The sequence below is a fragment of the Maniola hyperantus genome, chromosome 6 (genome assembly GCF_902806685.2).
Source record: "Maniola hyperantus chromosome 6, iAphHyp1.2, whole genome shotgun sequence".
NCBI classification, from domain to species: Eukaryota; Metazoa; Arthropoda; class Insecta; order Lepidoptera; family Nymphalidae; genus Maniola; species Maniola hyperantus.
In genome coordinates this window covers 16,134,410-16,151,867 of record NC_048541.1, presented here as the reverse complement: position 1 = coordinate 16,151,867, position 17,458 = coordinate 16,134,410, and the positions used below count along the sequence as shown (strand labels likewise).

The following is a 17,458-nucleotide window of genomic DNA, read 5'->3' as shown; positions in this document are numbered from 1 at the left end:
ATTTAAAAATATTTATGTTATGTTTTGGTATATAGGTATTTTATTTATGTAAGTACCTTTAGAATAGGTAAGAAGTTGCGCACTAAAAAATATTTTAAGTCTTTGGGCATAGTAAAATAAAAAACCCGGCAAGTGCGAGTCAGACTCGCTCACCAAGGGTTTCGTATTTGGATAATTTTTTGACATTTTGTACAATATCAAAAATTACTATTGCATAAAAAAAACTGTTTTAGAATACACAAGTAAAACCCTTTCATATTATGATACCCCACTTGATATATGTAGTTATCTTACTTCGAAAATCCATAATAATAATTATTAGTTCAGAGCCTCAATAGCTCAACCGGTATGGGAGTGGACTGAAAACCGAAAGGTCGACGGTTCAAATCCCGCCCGTTGCACTATTGTCGTACCTACTCCTAGCACAAGCCTGACGCTTAATTGGAGAGGAAAGGGAAATATTAGTCATTTAATATGGCTAATATTCTTTAAAAAAAAAATAACCACAATTATCTATTTGTGATGTAACCACGAATTCACGGTTTTCAGATTTTTTCCGAATGTCTGCTATAAGACCTACCTACCTGCCAAATTTCATGATTCTCGGTCAACGGGAAGTACCCTGTAGGTTTCTTGACAGACCGACAGACAGACAGACAACAAAGTGATCCTATAAGGGTTCCGTTGAGGTACGGTACCCTAAAAAAAGTTAAAATTAACACCAACTATGGGGATATTAATCTCAAAATAGAGTATATTTTACTGACATAGATTTAATTCCATCTTCGACGTTATCCGACAGCTCGATGCACAAGGGAAGCAATTATTTAGTTGCAAACAGGTACTTTCCTAAAGGTATTTATCAAAGTTGTATTTACCCAATATCATTGTCTAAGGACCCAAATGTCTTTTTGACTTTGACAGTTTTTAGTGACAAGATAATATAAAATATATTCAAATTAAAAGTTAATTAATTAATAATTTAAACTAAAACTAAAACCTTAAACAATATAATATTATAACTAAAATATATTATTAAAAGGAGTCCCTTTAGGCAAGGTTCCCAAGATACTGGCAGCGTTCCCCCTTTGAATAGCTAGGCTAATTCTTTGTCCGAGGTAGCTGCCAGCTCTTCGGTCTCCTGTGATGTCGACTAACCTTTTTGCTATTTCCTTAAAAAGTCTTATAGCTGTCTTATAGTCTCTCCCAATATCGTACATTTAAGCTGTGATAGCCTGGTGGTTAGGACGTCCGCCTCCTAATCGGAGGTCGGGGGTTTGATCCCGGGCACACACCTCTAACTTTTCGGAGTTATGTGCGTTTTCATTAATTAAATATCACTTGCTTTAACGATGAAGGAAAACATCGTGAGGAAACCTGCATGCCTGAGAGTTCTCCATAATGTTCTCAAAGGTGTATGAAGTCTACCAATCCGCACATGGCCAGCGTGGTAGACTATAGCCAAAACCCTTCTCACTCTGAGAGGAGACCCGTGCTCTGTAGTGAGCCGGCGATGGGTTGATCATGATGATGATGATGATGATACATTTTTACCCGACTACGGCAAAGCCAAAAGCAAGGGTTATGATTTTGGCAGTCTATGTATGTATGTATGTATGTTTTGTATATATGTGTGTTCAACTGTAGCGGTTGAACTACTGGACCGATTTTGATAAATGACGTGTCAATTAATTTGTTGTAATACGGGTGACATAGGCTACATTTTATACGAACAAAATCGGTCTAACGGATGTTACATCCAAAAAAGGGGGGGGTCTGAATTTTTTTTTTGCTATTGTATCGAGTGGGATGTCATCGATGGGATGGATACTACAGTACCCGTAGTACAAGATTTTACGTCTCACCAAACCAAACCAAATTCGAGAGTCGAAATACTTCCGCGTTACAGTAAAATGGACCTAAACAGCCTTGAATTGAAGTCAAATATTCAATGCCACTGATTTTAATTTCGCAATGTTTCCGCTTGGAGCGCTGGCTGTAGAAGTGTAGACAAACTTGAGCTTTAAAATAAGGCATTTAAGATCCAGTTTACTGTAACGCGGTAGTATTTCGACTCTCGAATTTGGTTTGGTTTGGTGAGACGTAAAATCTTGTACTACGGGTACAGACCAAATTTCATATACAAAATCTCTCAATACGACATACAACAGATAAATTTACACCTTATTACAAACAAGTAGCACTGAAAATCGCAAAACAAAAGTTTATCATTAAAGCCCGCGCCCCGCTGTATCCACTTATGTAAGTTAATTTGCATCACCATTATTTATTTCAATAACCTCTTTTCATTTAGTTCAAATAATGCCTCGTAATTGGCGCTAAGGTCTGTAATTTTCGAGATTGGCCCTATTATAAGGGCTGTAGTTGCACAAATGGGTCGCACGTGATCGCCACGTGGTCACTAGTTAGCTGTCATTGTGAGTTTTTGACTATTTTTTAAGTCATTCGATCGTGTAATTACATTTGGTGACTTTTATTAGCTTTTGTTTGAAATTTTAGCACCTTGGGACCCCAAAGTGAATTATGTGCTCAGCTTCGCAACGCGTTGAGTTATGTCGGTATACTGTGGTTCTCCCACAGATCTTCCCATTCTTAGAAGAGCCAAAATAAACGCCAATGAATAACTTGTACAAGTCCTAAACGTCATTATTGGAATACTTCTGCACAGTGATGAAGCAGATAAAATAATAGAGTCCCCTAGGAAATTCCAAGACGTGATTGCAGGAATTCGCCTATACAGTAACGAAGAAAAGAAAGTTCCCCAAAAATCCGTCCAAGAAAAATCAACCATGAACCAACACTCAGGAGTTAAAGAAATGATGCAAGAAAAGATAATGAGTTTAATAATCCTAAAAGCGACGCAAGTCAGAACTTATTCCTGCTATTTTGCTCTTAAGTAGCAGGAATAACTATAAAAAGGAACTGATCGAGGTAATGAAGACCCAATACTGTCTAGTTTTATAGAATACCAAGATTAATACGGGTAAAAATTGCACTGTTCTGTTCCTTTTAAAAAATCGCACAATGGATTTGACAAAATTAATAATTAAAAAAGACTCTGACCTTATGTCAGAGGAAGCAGCCGTCTTCTGCTATAGTAAAAAGAGGAAAAAAATTCCTAATAACCAGGTCCATAATAGACACCAGTGAACAATTCGTGCAAATCCAGACGATCGTTGTGATCTTTCTGCAAATTGACAATGAAGAGGAACGGATGGTCCGCCCTTATCTGCGGTCCGTGATGCTCTCTTGGTCCTCGGTTGGCTCTTAGAGGATATGGTTCGTTGAATACATGGCGAGCTGGAACAAATTAGGTACATTTTTTTTTATTGAACACATTTATTGACTTTTTAAACAACTAAAGTTTATTCTAATTGTCAGGATTTTGGTCTTTGAAATGAATCTAATTTGTAACTTTTTGAGTGAAATCTCTTATTTCATCATTAGACGATTTATTGTAACTGATAGTGCCTTTTTTAACTGGCTTCTAGTTTTACGGCTAAGTTAGAATATTATTATTTAAGTCAGTAAATTAATCTGTATTCTATCAACTCACAAACTACTCCTTGTAATATTTTACATTTTTAAGTTATAATCCCAAAAGATTTGGTGTATTTGCAGTTCAATAAAAAGTCTTGATTCCCTGCAATATCAGCTATCACAAATTTACTGTTTAAAAATGCATCAATATCTATATCAAACCTGACAATACGTACCTACTTAATCCATATTTTATCATCTACGAGAATAACAGTAAATACTTAACCATCATCTATTTTTTGCCTGTATACACCCATTTCATCAACATCAATGAAATTTTTCTGTTTCACTTTGCTCAAGTACATGTTCTTGATTTGGCTATTTTCGGACAATATTCCATTTAGCCCTGAATTGGTCTCATTGAAAACTTTTAGTAATCCAATCTGAAATAACAATTAAAAGTTAACCTATAATAATTTATCTATTAAGTAGGAAATGCATTCCGAACCAGTGGTAGATCCATTCTGTTTCAAAAGTACTTGTAAAAGTTTAATTGAATAAAATATATTTCTATTTCTATGAATGGGTTGGTTGGATGGATGGAGCTAAGAATCCATAGTCTATAGATCTAATTTGGCATGACGTCATTGATGATTGTAAAAAGTGGGTCAGGCACAACTATTAAAATATTGGTATTAATATATTTTCCTCTGTTCTATTACTTCGCCTTCTATGTATTTCTTGTTTGATTGGTCAGTTGATCGAGTTAAGTTTTCTTTATATTACGCGGGATTTTCTTCTTCTTATCTAAATCTATCTTGCTTATGAATTCAGTACTTATTTCAAACTAGCTTATACTCGCGACTTTGTCCGCATGGGGTACATAAATTTCAAACCCCCATTTAAACCACTTAGAGGTTGAATTTCTAAAAATCGTTTCTTAGTGGATACCTACACTCTACAAAGATCACACCCTCCAAATTTCATGTCTCTAGGACCAGCGGTTCAGGCTGTGCGTTGATATATAAGTCAGTCAGTCAGTTAATCAAGACTTTGAATTTTATATATAAAGATTGTAGTAAGTATGGTTCTTTTAGCCATTTTGAATTTACATTGAATCGTTAAAATTATTGCACTTTACCTCTCGAAGATATTTATTCCATTCGACACCAGTCTTAACCTTGAATCTCGGCAGCATCACACTAACACGCCCATATTGCATTCTTCTATAAACTCCCTGAAGAGTGTCAGGATGAGAGAACAGTTGACTCAATAATTTCGTAAGAGCTTTCCGAGTACTCGGCACTGCTATTGTTAGGGACAATCCAAAACATGCAAGTTTCAGATTTACAAACTGAAAAATAAAATACTAGGTGACTGAGTTTGTTGTGGGCTCTTCTCAGACTTCCGAATTATCACCACTATATCTAACAAATCCAACAACTGACAATCAAAAAGAGTAATTTATTACCTATTTTGAATAAATTTATTGAATTTTGAATTTTTTGAAACTTAAAAAAATATTGGTGTGTGTTTTAAAGAGTTTCATTCTCTTTTAATATCATCATTCAACATTAAACTGTTTGTAAGTTCGTCTATACCTTTTACCAAATTATTTAAAAATATATTTTTTTGTCAGAAATATTATTTTAAAACGTTTTGTAGAGATAATTTACCATAGCATCTGTAAAGGGATCGGTCAAATGCAGATAGGTATCGGTTCTTGTCATCATTGGCACCATTGATATATTCCCATCGTGATGGTGGAATTTCACATTCTTCGTTAATCGCATGTCGAACGGAAACTCCCATGTGACCTAAGAAATACTTAATATTATTACTTATTGATAAGCTGTGGTAGCCTAGTGGTTAGGACGTCCGCCTTCCAATGAAAGGTCGGGGTTCGATCCCGGGCACGCACCTCTAACTTTTCGGAGTTATATGCGTTTTTAAGTAATTAAAATATCACTTGCTTTAACAAACATTGAAAACATCGTGAGGAAACCTGCATGCCTGAGAGTTGTCCATAATGTTCTCAAAGGTGTGTGAAGTCTGCCAATCCGCACTTGGCCAGCGTGGTAGACTATGGCTAAAACCCTTCTCACTCTGAGAGGAGACCTGTGCTCTGTAGTGAGCCGGTGATGGGTTGATCATGATGATTACTTATCATTTTATCGCTTATTACAGCAGTTTTACTTAAAGTATCAAGGAGACGACCATAGACAATACAGCGCTCATTGAGCCGGCAGGGATTAGTCGGGATGATGACAAGAGACCTGATGGATTGACACTGGTTCCATGGGAACGGGGCGGGCACTAGTGTGACGCAACGTGCGTTCACACATTGGCGCCATGTCATATCAGGGAGACAGCATCAAGACCGGGAGCCACAGCAGAAATGGCTGAAACTAGTAAGCGGCGCTTCTCTTATCGAGTGTTACATTTTTGTTCCATTTGCAGTGGAGACCCTGGACCCATGGAGTCTTAGTGCTAATTTTTTTTTACAAGACTTTTCACCGCAGTTTATCTGGTGGCAGAAGGGCTGGCTCATTTTTTGCCATTTGAAATACAGCCAGTATTCTTGTCACCTGACTGATCTATCGACGCGCAGCTCAAACTACTGGACGGATCGGGCTGAAAATTGGCATGCAGATAGCTATTATGACGTAGGCATCCGATAAGGAATGATTTTTGAAGGGGTGAAATAGGGGTTTGAAATATGTGTAGTCCACGCGGACGAAGTCGTGAGCAGAAGCTATTTTATTCTATATTTATTTATTCTATATTTTCAATAAATAATTTTTGCTACTATTTCGAGGCTTTACCTTTAAATACCCTGCATTGACGATAAGTATCGATGTCTTATAATCTATATCACCCATGTCTAATACATCTGATATTCGTTTCATTGATTCTCTATCAACCTGAAACCAATTCGAGGAAGAAAAAGAATAAATTTAGATAAGCAGATTTTTTTTATTTTCAAACCTATACCTATACACCTAGTTGGTAAAGCGGTGATTTTTGGTTAACGTCGTCGGCCTTCTAGTCAGGAAGAACATCGTGAGGAAAACTGCGTGCCTGAGAGTTCTCCATAATGTTCTCAAAGGTGCTTGAAGTCTGTCAATCAGCACAGAGCCAGCGTGGCAGATTATGGCCGAAACCTTTCTCATTCTAGGAGGAGACCTGTGCTTAGTACTGGGCTGGTGAAGTGTTAATTGTGATGATTATGATATAACTAGCTGATGCCCGCGACTTCGTCCGCATGGAATTAAGTTTTTAAAAATCCCGTGGGAATTCTTTGATTTTCCGTGATAAAAGGTAGCCTTAGTCACTTTTTAGATCTTTATCTTAGATACCCATGCAAAAAATCACGACAATTGAAGGACAAACTAACAAACACATTTTTTGAAATGTTTTTTTTTTTATTGATTTCATGATTAACATGGCTAATAATGTTTTTAAAAAATAAGAAGATATAGGTATCACCCATCGATTCACAAATGAAACGGCTAGGTTTGGGTAAGTAAGACCAATCTGGTCAACTTGAACACCATAATTCGTGGTATCACTAAGAAACGTGGATCGAATGTCGCTTGTGTAGTTCACTATTATCTTGTTCAGCATCATCAGGTCCATGTCTTTCTTTGCCACCGACACAATATCAGAGAAACTTTTGTAGCAGTCCTGCAACTAAAAAAAAAACAACTAAAAACTTTTTTAATTTTTTTAATTCGGATACAAGTTAGCCCATGACTGCAATCTCACCTGGTGGTAAGTGACAATGCAGTCTAAGATGGAAGCGGGCTAACCTGGAAGGGGTAGGTATATGGCAGTTTTTAATGAACACATGCCACTTTGGTTTCTACACGGCATCGTACCGGAACCCTAAATCGCTTGGCGGCACGGCTTTACCGGTAGGGTGGTAACTAGCTACTGCCGGAGCCTCTCACCAGACAAAAAAAAAAAAACTAACAATCCTCCTCCAACATCTCTACGACAACGTTGCCCAACCGAGTTGGATTCGGCGGCTGATCTCTTTCTCGAAATTTGACCTACCCAACTGGATTGTGTGACTTGATCTACACTAATATTATAAAGAGGAAAACTTTGTTTGTTTGTTTGTACTGAATAGGCTCAAAAACTACTGGACCGATTTTAAAAATTCTTTCACCATTCGAAAGCTACATTATCCACGAGTAACATAGGCTATATTTTATTTTGGAAAAAAATAGGGTTCCGTAAGATATTTGGGTTTTTCGGACACAAGGTGTAAAAAATCAACCAGAAAAGTTACTTATTTTGCGTACGCTGCCTAAACTATAAAAGATAGAACCATAAAATGTTCTAATTAATTGTAGATCTTATAAATATCTACAAAAAAGTCCGCGACACACTATACCCATCTATGTCGAGTGAGGCACAGCAACCATTTTTTTATTTAAAAATCTTGAATTTTTTTTGGACTACATTTAAACGCGTTTATTTTACTCATGCTATTAATCCTTATCAAAATAAATGATTTCATCACTAAGAACAGTTTATGGAGATAATATTTGGTCTTTGAATGATTAAAATTGGACGTTTGGTTTTGAAGTTATGGCGAAATTAAAATATTACGATTTCTGCTGCACGGCCCGTTGTATTATATTATATAAAGAGGTAATGTCGTTAAGTTTGTTTGTAGGGGGTAATCTTTAGAACTACTGAACCGATTTTAAAAATTCTTTCACCAGTAGAAAGCTACATTATTCCTGAGTGACATAGGCTATACGGGATCTTTAAAAACCTAAATCTACGCGGGCGAAGCCGCGGGGATCAGCTAGTATAATATAATTATACTCGTCTATAATTTCGAGTGCAGAGCTCCCAACGATTACTGGGTGGGGTGGGTAGAAAAATTAATTTAAAAGTTAAATTACTTTTTCTCAATGTTTAAAATTAAACAATCATAGTATCATCATCATGATCAACCCATCGCCGGCTCACTACAGAACACGGATGTTCTCTCAGAGTGAGAAGGGTTTTGGCCATAGTCTACCACGCTAGGCCATGTGCGGATTGGTACACTTCACACACCTTTGAGAACATTATGGAGAACTGTAGGCATGCAGGTTTCCTCACGATATTTTCCTTCATCGTTAAAGCAAGTGAAATTTAATTACTCAAAACGCCCATAACTCCGAAAAGTTAGAGGTGCGTGCCCGCGATCGAACCCCCGACCTCCGATTAGAAGGCGGACGTCCTAACCACTAGGCTATCACAGCTTTTAGTATAGGATTGTTAAATTTTAACTACAGCAGCCACGATTACAGCTACTTACTGCCTCGGATTTGAATCCCAAAATGGACAGCATTTCATTTTTAGCATAGCCTTGAGCGTGTGCAGCTAACTTGCACAGCGGAAACCTTACGAGCAGAGTTGACACAATCAAACTTTTGTTGGGACTATCCAAAAACACCTCCTGTAAATCCATAATCTATATATATAAAAGGAGAAGGTGACTGACTGACTGACTGACTGACTGACTGACTGACTGATCTATCAACGCACAGCTCAAACTACTGGACGGATCGGGCTGAAAGGCATGCAGATAGCTATTATGACGTAGGCATCCGCTAAGAAACGATTTTTGAAAATTCAACTCCTAAGGGGGTTAAATAGGGGTTTGAAATTTTGTAGTCCACGCGGACGAAGTCGCGAGCATAAGCTAGTAATATTATAATTGTGAAAGTGTCTCTGTCTGTCTGTCTGCTAGCCTTTCACAGCCCATCCGTTCAACCAATTTTGACGAAATTAGGTACAGCGATAGCTTGCGTCCCGGGGAAGGCTACGCTACTACGGCATAGGCTACTTTTTATCCCGGAAAATCAAAGAGTTCCCACGGGATTTTCAAAACCTAAATCCACGCGGACGTAGTCGCGGGCTAGTTAAAATATTAATGTAACAAAATCGCACAGTCAAAATAAACGCAGAACCTAACAAAATCACTTTTAGCTGCATAGTATGTGATTTTAAGTCTTGTAGGTATAAGTAGATATACAGGATGTAACAAGAACGCTGGCACAAACGAAGACATGATAGGACATCAGTACTTGTTGATATGGTTCCAGAAAAAAACCCGAAAAAATTATAGAAATCCTAAAAGTTTGTAAAAGTTTACGATTATATTGCAAATAAAACATCTGACTGACGCTAGAGGTTAATAAACGTTGCATAAGTAGGCCACTCGGAGCCAATGCCGCGTCGTAGGCGAGGTATTAATCCGAGTTTTGCACGCTATACATTGCGGGTTTGGAAAATACTAAATCACTAAAACTACAAAATGAGCATAATGGTTATTGGTATTGGATTGTGTTTAGGTAGTATAACAATAACGTTAAATTTTTCCCAGCGTTCTGGTTACACCCTGTATGTATAAATAGTTTGTAATGTTATCTGTTAGTTCGCATAATGTTCACAATCATTCATCCGATTGAGTTGAAGCTCTGTAGGTACAGTTGTTGTTGTCACTTGCATGAAGGTTTCACTTACCAAAGCCAAAGTTTTGCGCAAATGGTCAAATTTCGATTCAACAATGGGATAGATGAACATGAGAAGTAAGAATATCCCTATAAGAATATTATCACAACGTATTTGAAGTACGACGGACTTCCAATGACTTGTCATCTTCTATTTAAAAGTAAAACACTTTGTAAGTAAAGCCGTAAAAATAAATAAAACACTACCTACTAGCATTTTACTACACTAAAATTACAAAATACGCAGGTACAGTATTGTAAAAAAGTGTTTGAATTGAGTAATACCAGAGCGAACGAGTAATAAAGCTATAAAGTTTTATGACGAAATTCAAATTCACGTTTCCATCACAAATTTCTCTCACTTGAATGCTACCATAGCATTTTATTTAGATTTTACTTTATCTGTGAAATATAATAGTAACTTAGGTATATTATGTTAGCGCACTTATAATAATTAATTATCTCTGACATAAGTCACGTGATGTGTTGCATCACCATCTTGAATCGATTGGTATAAAAGCGAGTATTAGATGATTCTTAAGTCAGTCAGTGTTCACCCACAGACTCATTTGACTATTAAATGTTTTTGTGTTTAGGTCGCATTTCTGATTGAGTGGTTACAATAGCAATTGTGCCCTAATCAAGTTAATATTGCAGTAAGGTTATTATGAAAGGCAAAACTCTCGATAAACCGCTGTGTGTCGTGGTTAATATTTAACTTCACTTCTGGTTCGACTATTAAATGTTTTTGTGTTTAGGTCGCATTTCTGATTGAGTGGTTACAATAGCAATTGTGCCCTAATCAAGTTAATATTGCAGTAAGGTTATTATGAAAGGCAAAACTCTCGATAAACCGCTGTGTGTCGTGGTTAATATTTAACTTCACTTCTGGTTCGACTATTAAATGTTTTTGTGTTTAGGTCGCATTTCTGATTGAGTGGTTACAATAGCAATTGTGCCCTAATCAAGTTAATATTGCAGTAAGGTTATTATGAAAGGCAAAACTCTCGATAAACCGCTGTGTGTCGTGGTTAATATTTAACTTCACTTCTGGTTCGACTATTAAATGTTTTTGTGTTTAGGTCGCATTTCTGATTGAGTGGTTACAATAGCAATTGTGCCCTAATCAAGTTAATATTGCAGTAAGGTTATTATGAAAGGCAAAACTCTCGATAAACCGCTGTGTGTCGTGGTTAATATTTAACTTCACTTCTGGTTCGACTATTAAATGTTTTTGTGTTTAGGTCGCATTTCTGATTGAGTGGTTACAATAGCAATTGTGCCCTAATCAAGTTAATATTGCAGTAAGGTTATTATGAAAGGCAAAACTCTCGATAAACCGCTGTGTGTCGTGGTTAATATTTAACTTCACTTCTGGTTCGACTATTAAATGTTTTTGTGTTTAGGTCGCATTTCTGATTGAGTGGTTACAATAGCAATTGTGCCCTAATCAAGTTAATATTGCAGTAAGGTTATTATGAAAGGCAAAACTCTCGATAAACCGCTGTGTGTCGTGGTTAATATTTAACTTCACTTCTGGTTCGACTATTAAATGTTTTTGTGTTTAGGTCGCATTTCTGATTGAGTGGTTACAATAGCAATTGTGCCCTAATCAAGTTAATATTGCAGTAAGGTTATTATGAAAGGCAAAACTCTCGATAAACCGCTGTGTGTCGTGGTTAATATTTAACTTCACTTCTGGTTCGACTATTAAATGTTTTTGTGTTTAGGTCGCATTTCTGATTGAGTGGTTACAATAGCAATTGTGCCCTAATCAAGTTAATATTGCAGTAAGGTTATTATGAAAGGCAAAACTCTCGATAAACCGCTGTGTGTCGTGCTTAATATTTAACTTCACTTCTGGTATGTTTATAATTACTCTCCAACTTAAAGACTTGGAGAGTAACATAGGTTACTACAAGTAGGTATATCCATGCAAAAATCGCGTCAATCTGATGCTTCATTGCGGCGTGATTGAAAAACAAACCAAAAAATAATGTCATCAATAGCAAAACGCATAGACTTTAGTGTTAACAGTTCACTCGCTGAGGTAACAGCTTATTCCACTTCAGTATTAAAAGGGAACTACCAATAAATATTATATACCCCCCAGTTTTTCAAATGGATTTAAAGACGAGATCAATTTAAAAGAAGAGATTTAAAGATGAGTTAATCTATTCGCTCTCGTCTTGCTCAAGCAGAGTCAAATATAACACGCACAGACCTTTCAGCTATTAAATATCACTTGGTTTATAGGTGAAGGAAAACATCATGAGGAAACTTGCAAGCCTGAGAGATCTCCATAATGTTCTCAAAGGTGTGTGAAGTCTGCCAATCCGCACTTCGCCAGCGTGGCGGACCTAACCTAAACTCTTCTCATTCTGAGAGGATACCAGTGCTCAGTAGTGAGCCGGCGATAGGTCAATCATGATGAAGATGATGCCATCAATAGTAACAGGCATAGATTTCAGTGTACAGACACTGGCGCCGATTCTGTTGTCTTTCTTTAAACTAAATTTAGAGTATCTTTAACATGAATTTTACATTAAAAGACTAAATTTTAGTGCACGCCCAAATTTAAACAATACGCTCGCGACTGGCAGCTAAAGTCACGAGGTTTGACGGCTCTAAATTAAATTTAAAACTGTCACACTGTATCTGTCCTTTTCATATCATATTAGTAAAAAGAAGATGTGAATACTCTAAAACTTAGGTGTGCTCAGGATCAGTACCAATGTCACTTTAGTTTACCAATAAACCTTACAAAGCTACAAGTTTTTCAAAAGACGAGACAATCCATTCGCTCTGCATCTTGGCCGATAAGCAAGTCTCTCGCAGAGTCGATAATGTAACCGTGGTGCGGCCCGCTTTGACGGCTGAATCAAATAACTCGTCGGCAGAGAATAGTAATAAAATTGAATCGAGCGCCTGCATAGATGTAGCTTCGGATTTATCGCTTGCTAACACTCGGGGTACACTGGGATGCTTTAATCCAACATTGGTACTGACCATCCATCATCCACAGACCATCAACTATAGACGCCTAATAGCCGAACACCCCCACTCGCCAAACTTAGGCACTTGCTTAGCATAAAAGTCGGCCCATGTCCGTTCGGTACCCTCATTCCGCACATTGTTTTGATTACGTGACTTTTAAGTCCACCAATCACAACAAAGCATTCTCACCTGTCCCCCGCCAACATTTTACGATTTTGTTTCATGCAAAATAAATATGCGTACTCTAGGAGTTGAATTCTCTGTGTTCTGAGCACAACTAAATTATAGAGCATTCGCATCCTCTTCTTACTAATATAATATAAAAAGGACAGACATAGACATAGATAGTTTGACAGTTTTATGTTTAATTTAGAGCCGACAAACCTCGTCACTTTAGCCGTCAGTCGTAAGCATATGGTTTAAATTTGTAGCGTGCACTAAAATTTTCATTCTTTAAATGTAAAAATCGTGTTTGGTCCTTTTTTTGCAACATAAAAAGAAGAGGATGCAGATACTTTAAATTTAGTTTAGCTAAAAAAAACAGAATCAGCGCCACTGTTCGCCCAACGTGTGGACCGGGAAATTAGTATTGGCCACAACGTTGGCAAAGCTAATTTCACACGTCGTGCGATCAGTGTTGGCGCCAGCGTTGGAGCCAACGTGTGGAGCCAGCGTTAATAGTATTTAAGTCAAACAGTGCAATCGATAAACGCACATCACTCCGAAAAGTTAGGGGTTGGGATCAAACCCCAAGGTGCTAGAATAGCGACGTGGCACCTGAAGGCGCAGTTTTGGTAGACTAGGTGGACGGACGACATCAAACGAGTCGCAAGGAGCCGCTGGATTCAGTTGGTGCAAGACCATGATGTGTAGAACAAGAAACCTATGTTCCGCAGTTGACGTGTATTGGTTGACGATGGTGATCCACTCACGTCAATCCACTGCACCGTTGCGACGTGATTGAAGAACAAACCAATAAACCAACAAACCAACAAACCAACAAACCAACAAACCAATAAACCAACAAAGAAACACACTTTCGCATTTATAATAAGGGTACTGATATTATGGGAAAAAAACCGGCCAAGTGCGAGTCAGGCTCGCGCAATGAGGGTTCCGTACTACAGTCGTATTTTTTCGACATTTTGCACGATAATTCAAAAACTATGATGCATAAAAATAAATAAAAATCTGTTTTAGAATGTACAAGTGAAGATCTTTCATATGATACCCCACTTGATATAGTCACTCACTTCGAAAGTTGAAAATACTAATTATTAGTTCATGACCACAATTTAATTATTTTTTGTGTGATCTAACCCTAAATTCACGGTTTTCAGATTTTTCCCCAAATGTCAGCTATAAGATCTACCTACCTGCCTAAATTTCATGATTCTAGGTCAACGGGAAGTACCCTGTAGGTTTCTTGACAGACAGACGGACAGACAGACAGACAACAAAGTGATCCTATAAGGGTTCCGTTTTTCCTTTTGAGGTACGGAACCCTAAAAAAACAAGTTTTCACAATATTGAAGGATGAAAGTTTAATGAGATTTCGGAACTCGGTGTACCACCTGCTGAGCGGTCGTCGCGCGCTCGCTTACACATTCGTCGAGCTGCATCCAATATGTTTCCGAGAATATTGTCTTTAACAGCGCCATTATACCGACGATAGATTGTGTGGAAACCTTCTTCGCCTCGCCTCGGCCTCGCCTCCGCCTCACTTCTGCCTCGAGGTACATATTGCTCTAAAGAAAATCTTTATCTTCCCGCGCGATGAATATTTTGTGCTTTCAGATAGGTTCGACGATATTTGAAATCGTTTCATGACTCCAGTAATACACTGTGTATTTTGGGTAATAATGTTTAATGTTTCATATTCTTCTTCCGATTAGTTGTATGACTAGCTTATGCTCGCGACTTCGTCCGCGTGGACTACACAAATTTCAAACCCCTATTTCATCCCCTTAGGGGTTGAATTTTCAAAAATCCTTTCTTAGCGGATGCCTGCGTCATAATAGCTATCTGCATGTCAAATTTCAGCACGATCCGTCCAGTAGTTTGAGCTGTGCGTTGATAGATCAGTCAGTCAGTCAGTCAGTCACCTTTCCTTTTATTCAACCTTAGGAAAGTGTGAAAGGCATGTTGTGGGCGTGCTTAAAATTAGACAGCAATTTTTCAAAAAAAAGTCACGACCCATGAAATAGAACTAGATTCAAGGTAACTACTGACTTCCAATCGAAGGTCGGGGGTTCGATCCCGGGCACGCACTTCTATTTTTTCGGAGTCATGTGCGTTTTTAGGTAATTAAAATATCACTTGCTTTAACGGTGAAGGAAAACATCGTAAGGAAACCTGCATGCCTGAGAGTTCTCCATAATGTTCTCAAAGGTGTGTGAAGTCTGCCAATCCGCACTTGGCCAGCGTGGTAGACTATGGCCAAAACCCTTCTCACTCTGAGAGGAGACCCGTGCTCTGTAGTGAGCCGGCGATGGGTTGATCATGATGATGATGACTGATTTCTGTCGTTGTTTTTCAAGAGAATATTAGCCAAGTTAATTACTGACTAATATTCCTCTTTCCTCTCCAATTAAGCGTAAAGCTTGTGCTAAGAGTAGGTACGACAATTATTAGTGCAACGGGTGGGATTTGAACCGGCGACCTTTTAGTTTTCAGTCCGTTACTTTAACCGAGTAGCTATCGAGGCTATCGAGGCTAATTATACACCCAGGTATCGGATCTTGGGGGTGCTCATCGTTATCTCTGGCTAAGCCGTTTATTCAGATCTGGCGCCTCGTTTGGCGCACACAATGGCCAGTTAGGCCCCCAGTAGCAATTTACATATTAAAGGGCCCCACTACGCCCTCTGACGGCGGCGCAGGCAACTACTCTACAATCAATGATTCAATCATTGCCCATCACGCGATTATTCGAATGAATATTGGCGATTCAATATGTATTACTGGAATGAATATTGATTATTCGAATGAATATTGATGATCATTGATTCGCGCTATTATTGCAAATGGCGTGTAATAAAAACAGTTTGGGGGTTATTCGGTTTTATTGTTTAATCTGATTATTTGGTCCAGTTGTGATAATAATAGGTGCGTATTTTGATTCGGGTTCATAATGTAAATGTTTACGAAATATTGAATTTGCTTTTATAACGTTGGGGTTTTAATAGTAACTAGCGTATTTGATTTTCCGAAATAAAGAGTGGATCTCCAGGCCTTTATCCTGAATCCATGCAAAACATATTGCAGCTATCCATGCAAAAGTTATGTCAATCCGTCACAGCTTGCGTTGCAGCGTGATTGGAGGACAAACCAACAAATGAACACATTGTAATATTTAAAATATTATGTAGAAGTAGTGATGACCAATTTTTAGGGTTCCGTACCTCAAAAGGAAAACGGAACCCTTATAGGATCACTTTGTTGTCTGTCTGTCAGTCTGTCAAGAAGCCTACAGGGACTTCCCGTTGACCTAGAATCATGAAATTTGGTAGGTAGGTTGATCTTATACCAGACATTTTGGGGAAAATCTGAAAACCGTAAATTTGTGGTTACATCACACAAAAAAAATTAAATTGTGGTCATGAACTAATAATTAGTATTTTCAATTTTTGAAGTAAGATAACTACATAATATATCAGATGGGGTATCATATTATAGAAAGTATTTACCTGTGCATTCTAAAAAAGATTTTTATTTATTTTTATGCATCACAGTTTTTGAACTATTGTGCAAAATGTCGAAAAAATACAACTGTAGTACGGAACCCTCTTTGCGCGAGCCTGACTCACACTTGGCCGGTATTTTGAAAGAGCTCAAATTTTTAACCAAAAGTACTCACCGATAATAGGTCAATCGATCATGTATTTAATACGTAAGTACATAATGTAATATCTCGAGAGCACAATTAAACGTATTCATGAGCCGCATCGGTTGAGATAACAATATTTCTCCCCAAACGCACTTCAATGATTTACATGCTCTTATCTTTGTAATTCAGTGCTTAGTATGTTTTGCGTCTGAAAATTATAGCCAATTTTTTAATTTTTCACATAACAAGCAAGTAAGAATCAAGCAGATTCAAATGTAAACAATTCAATTCAAAAGACACATACACTCACACATACACACACACATACATATGTTGTGAATCACCTACTAGGTATTTTTACTAGTTAATTGACTTTTATATTTTCATATTATTATATTATTGTAAAGCTTGTTTAAATTATCAAACGTACTGTTATAAATTTATAATTAATATCTATTTTAGTAATCTGTAAAAAATTGTAATCCTATTTGGCCTTATTTTCAGTCTGTTATTATGTAAAATTATATTGTATATATCGCTGTTGATTGCAAAAAACGAATAAAATAAAATAAAATAAAAAATGTACCTAACACGCACAGACCTTTCAGCTA

At 37.4% G+C, this 17,458-nt stretch overlaps 1 protein-coding gene across 1 annotated transcript; it reads right to left on the bottom strand.

Annotated features, from left to right (window-relative positions):
- Window positions 1-3,139: 3,139 nt before the first annotated feature.
- On the bottom strand, window positions 3,140-14,761 carry LOC117983251 (serine protease inhibitor 3/4-like). The gene is made up of 8 exons (XM_069499167.1): window positions 14,591-14,761; window positions 8,825-8,965; window positions 6,991-7,194; window positions 6,327-6,425; window positions 5,178-5,318; window positions 4,643-4,855; window positions 3,788-3,944; window positions 3,140-3,321 (listed from the first exon to the last, which is right to left on the bottom strand). The coding sequence occupies exons 1-8, from the start codon at window positions 14,759-14,761 to the stop codon at window positions 3,140-3,142; spliced, it is 1,308 nt and encodes a 435-aa protein (XP_069355268.1).
- Window positions 14,762-17,458: the final 2,697 nt, after the last annotated feature.

Bases quoted from the DNA above. Each gene is read 5' to 3' on its own strand.
- LOC117983251 (XM_069499167.1), bottom strand. From the start codon at position 14,761: ATGTACCTCGAGGCAGAAGTGAGGCGGAGGCGAGGCCGAGGCGAGGCG. The intron at 7,195-8,824 runs GTAAGTAGCTGT...TTTTTTTTTTAG, and splicing joins TGGGATTCAAATCCGAGGCA to TTGCAGGACTGCTACAAAAG. The intron at 4,856-5,177 runs GTAAATTATCTC...TTTATTTTTCAG, and splicing joins ATCCCTTTACAGATGCTATG to TTTGTAAATCTGAAACTTGC.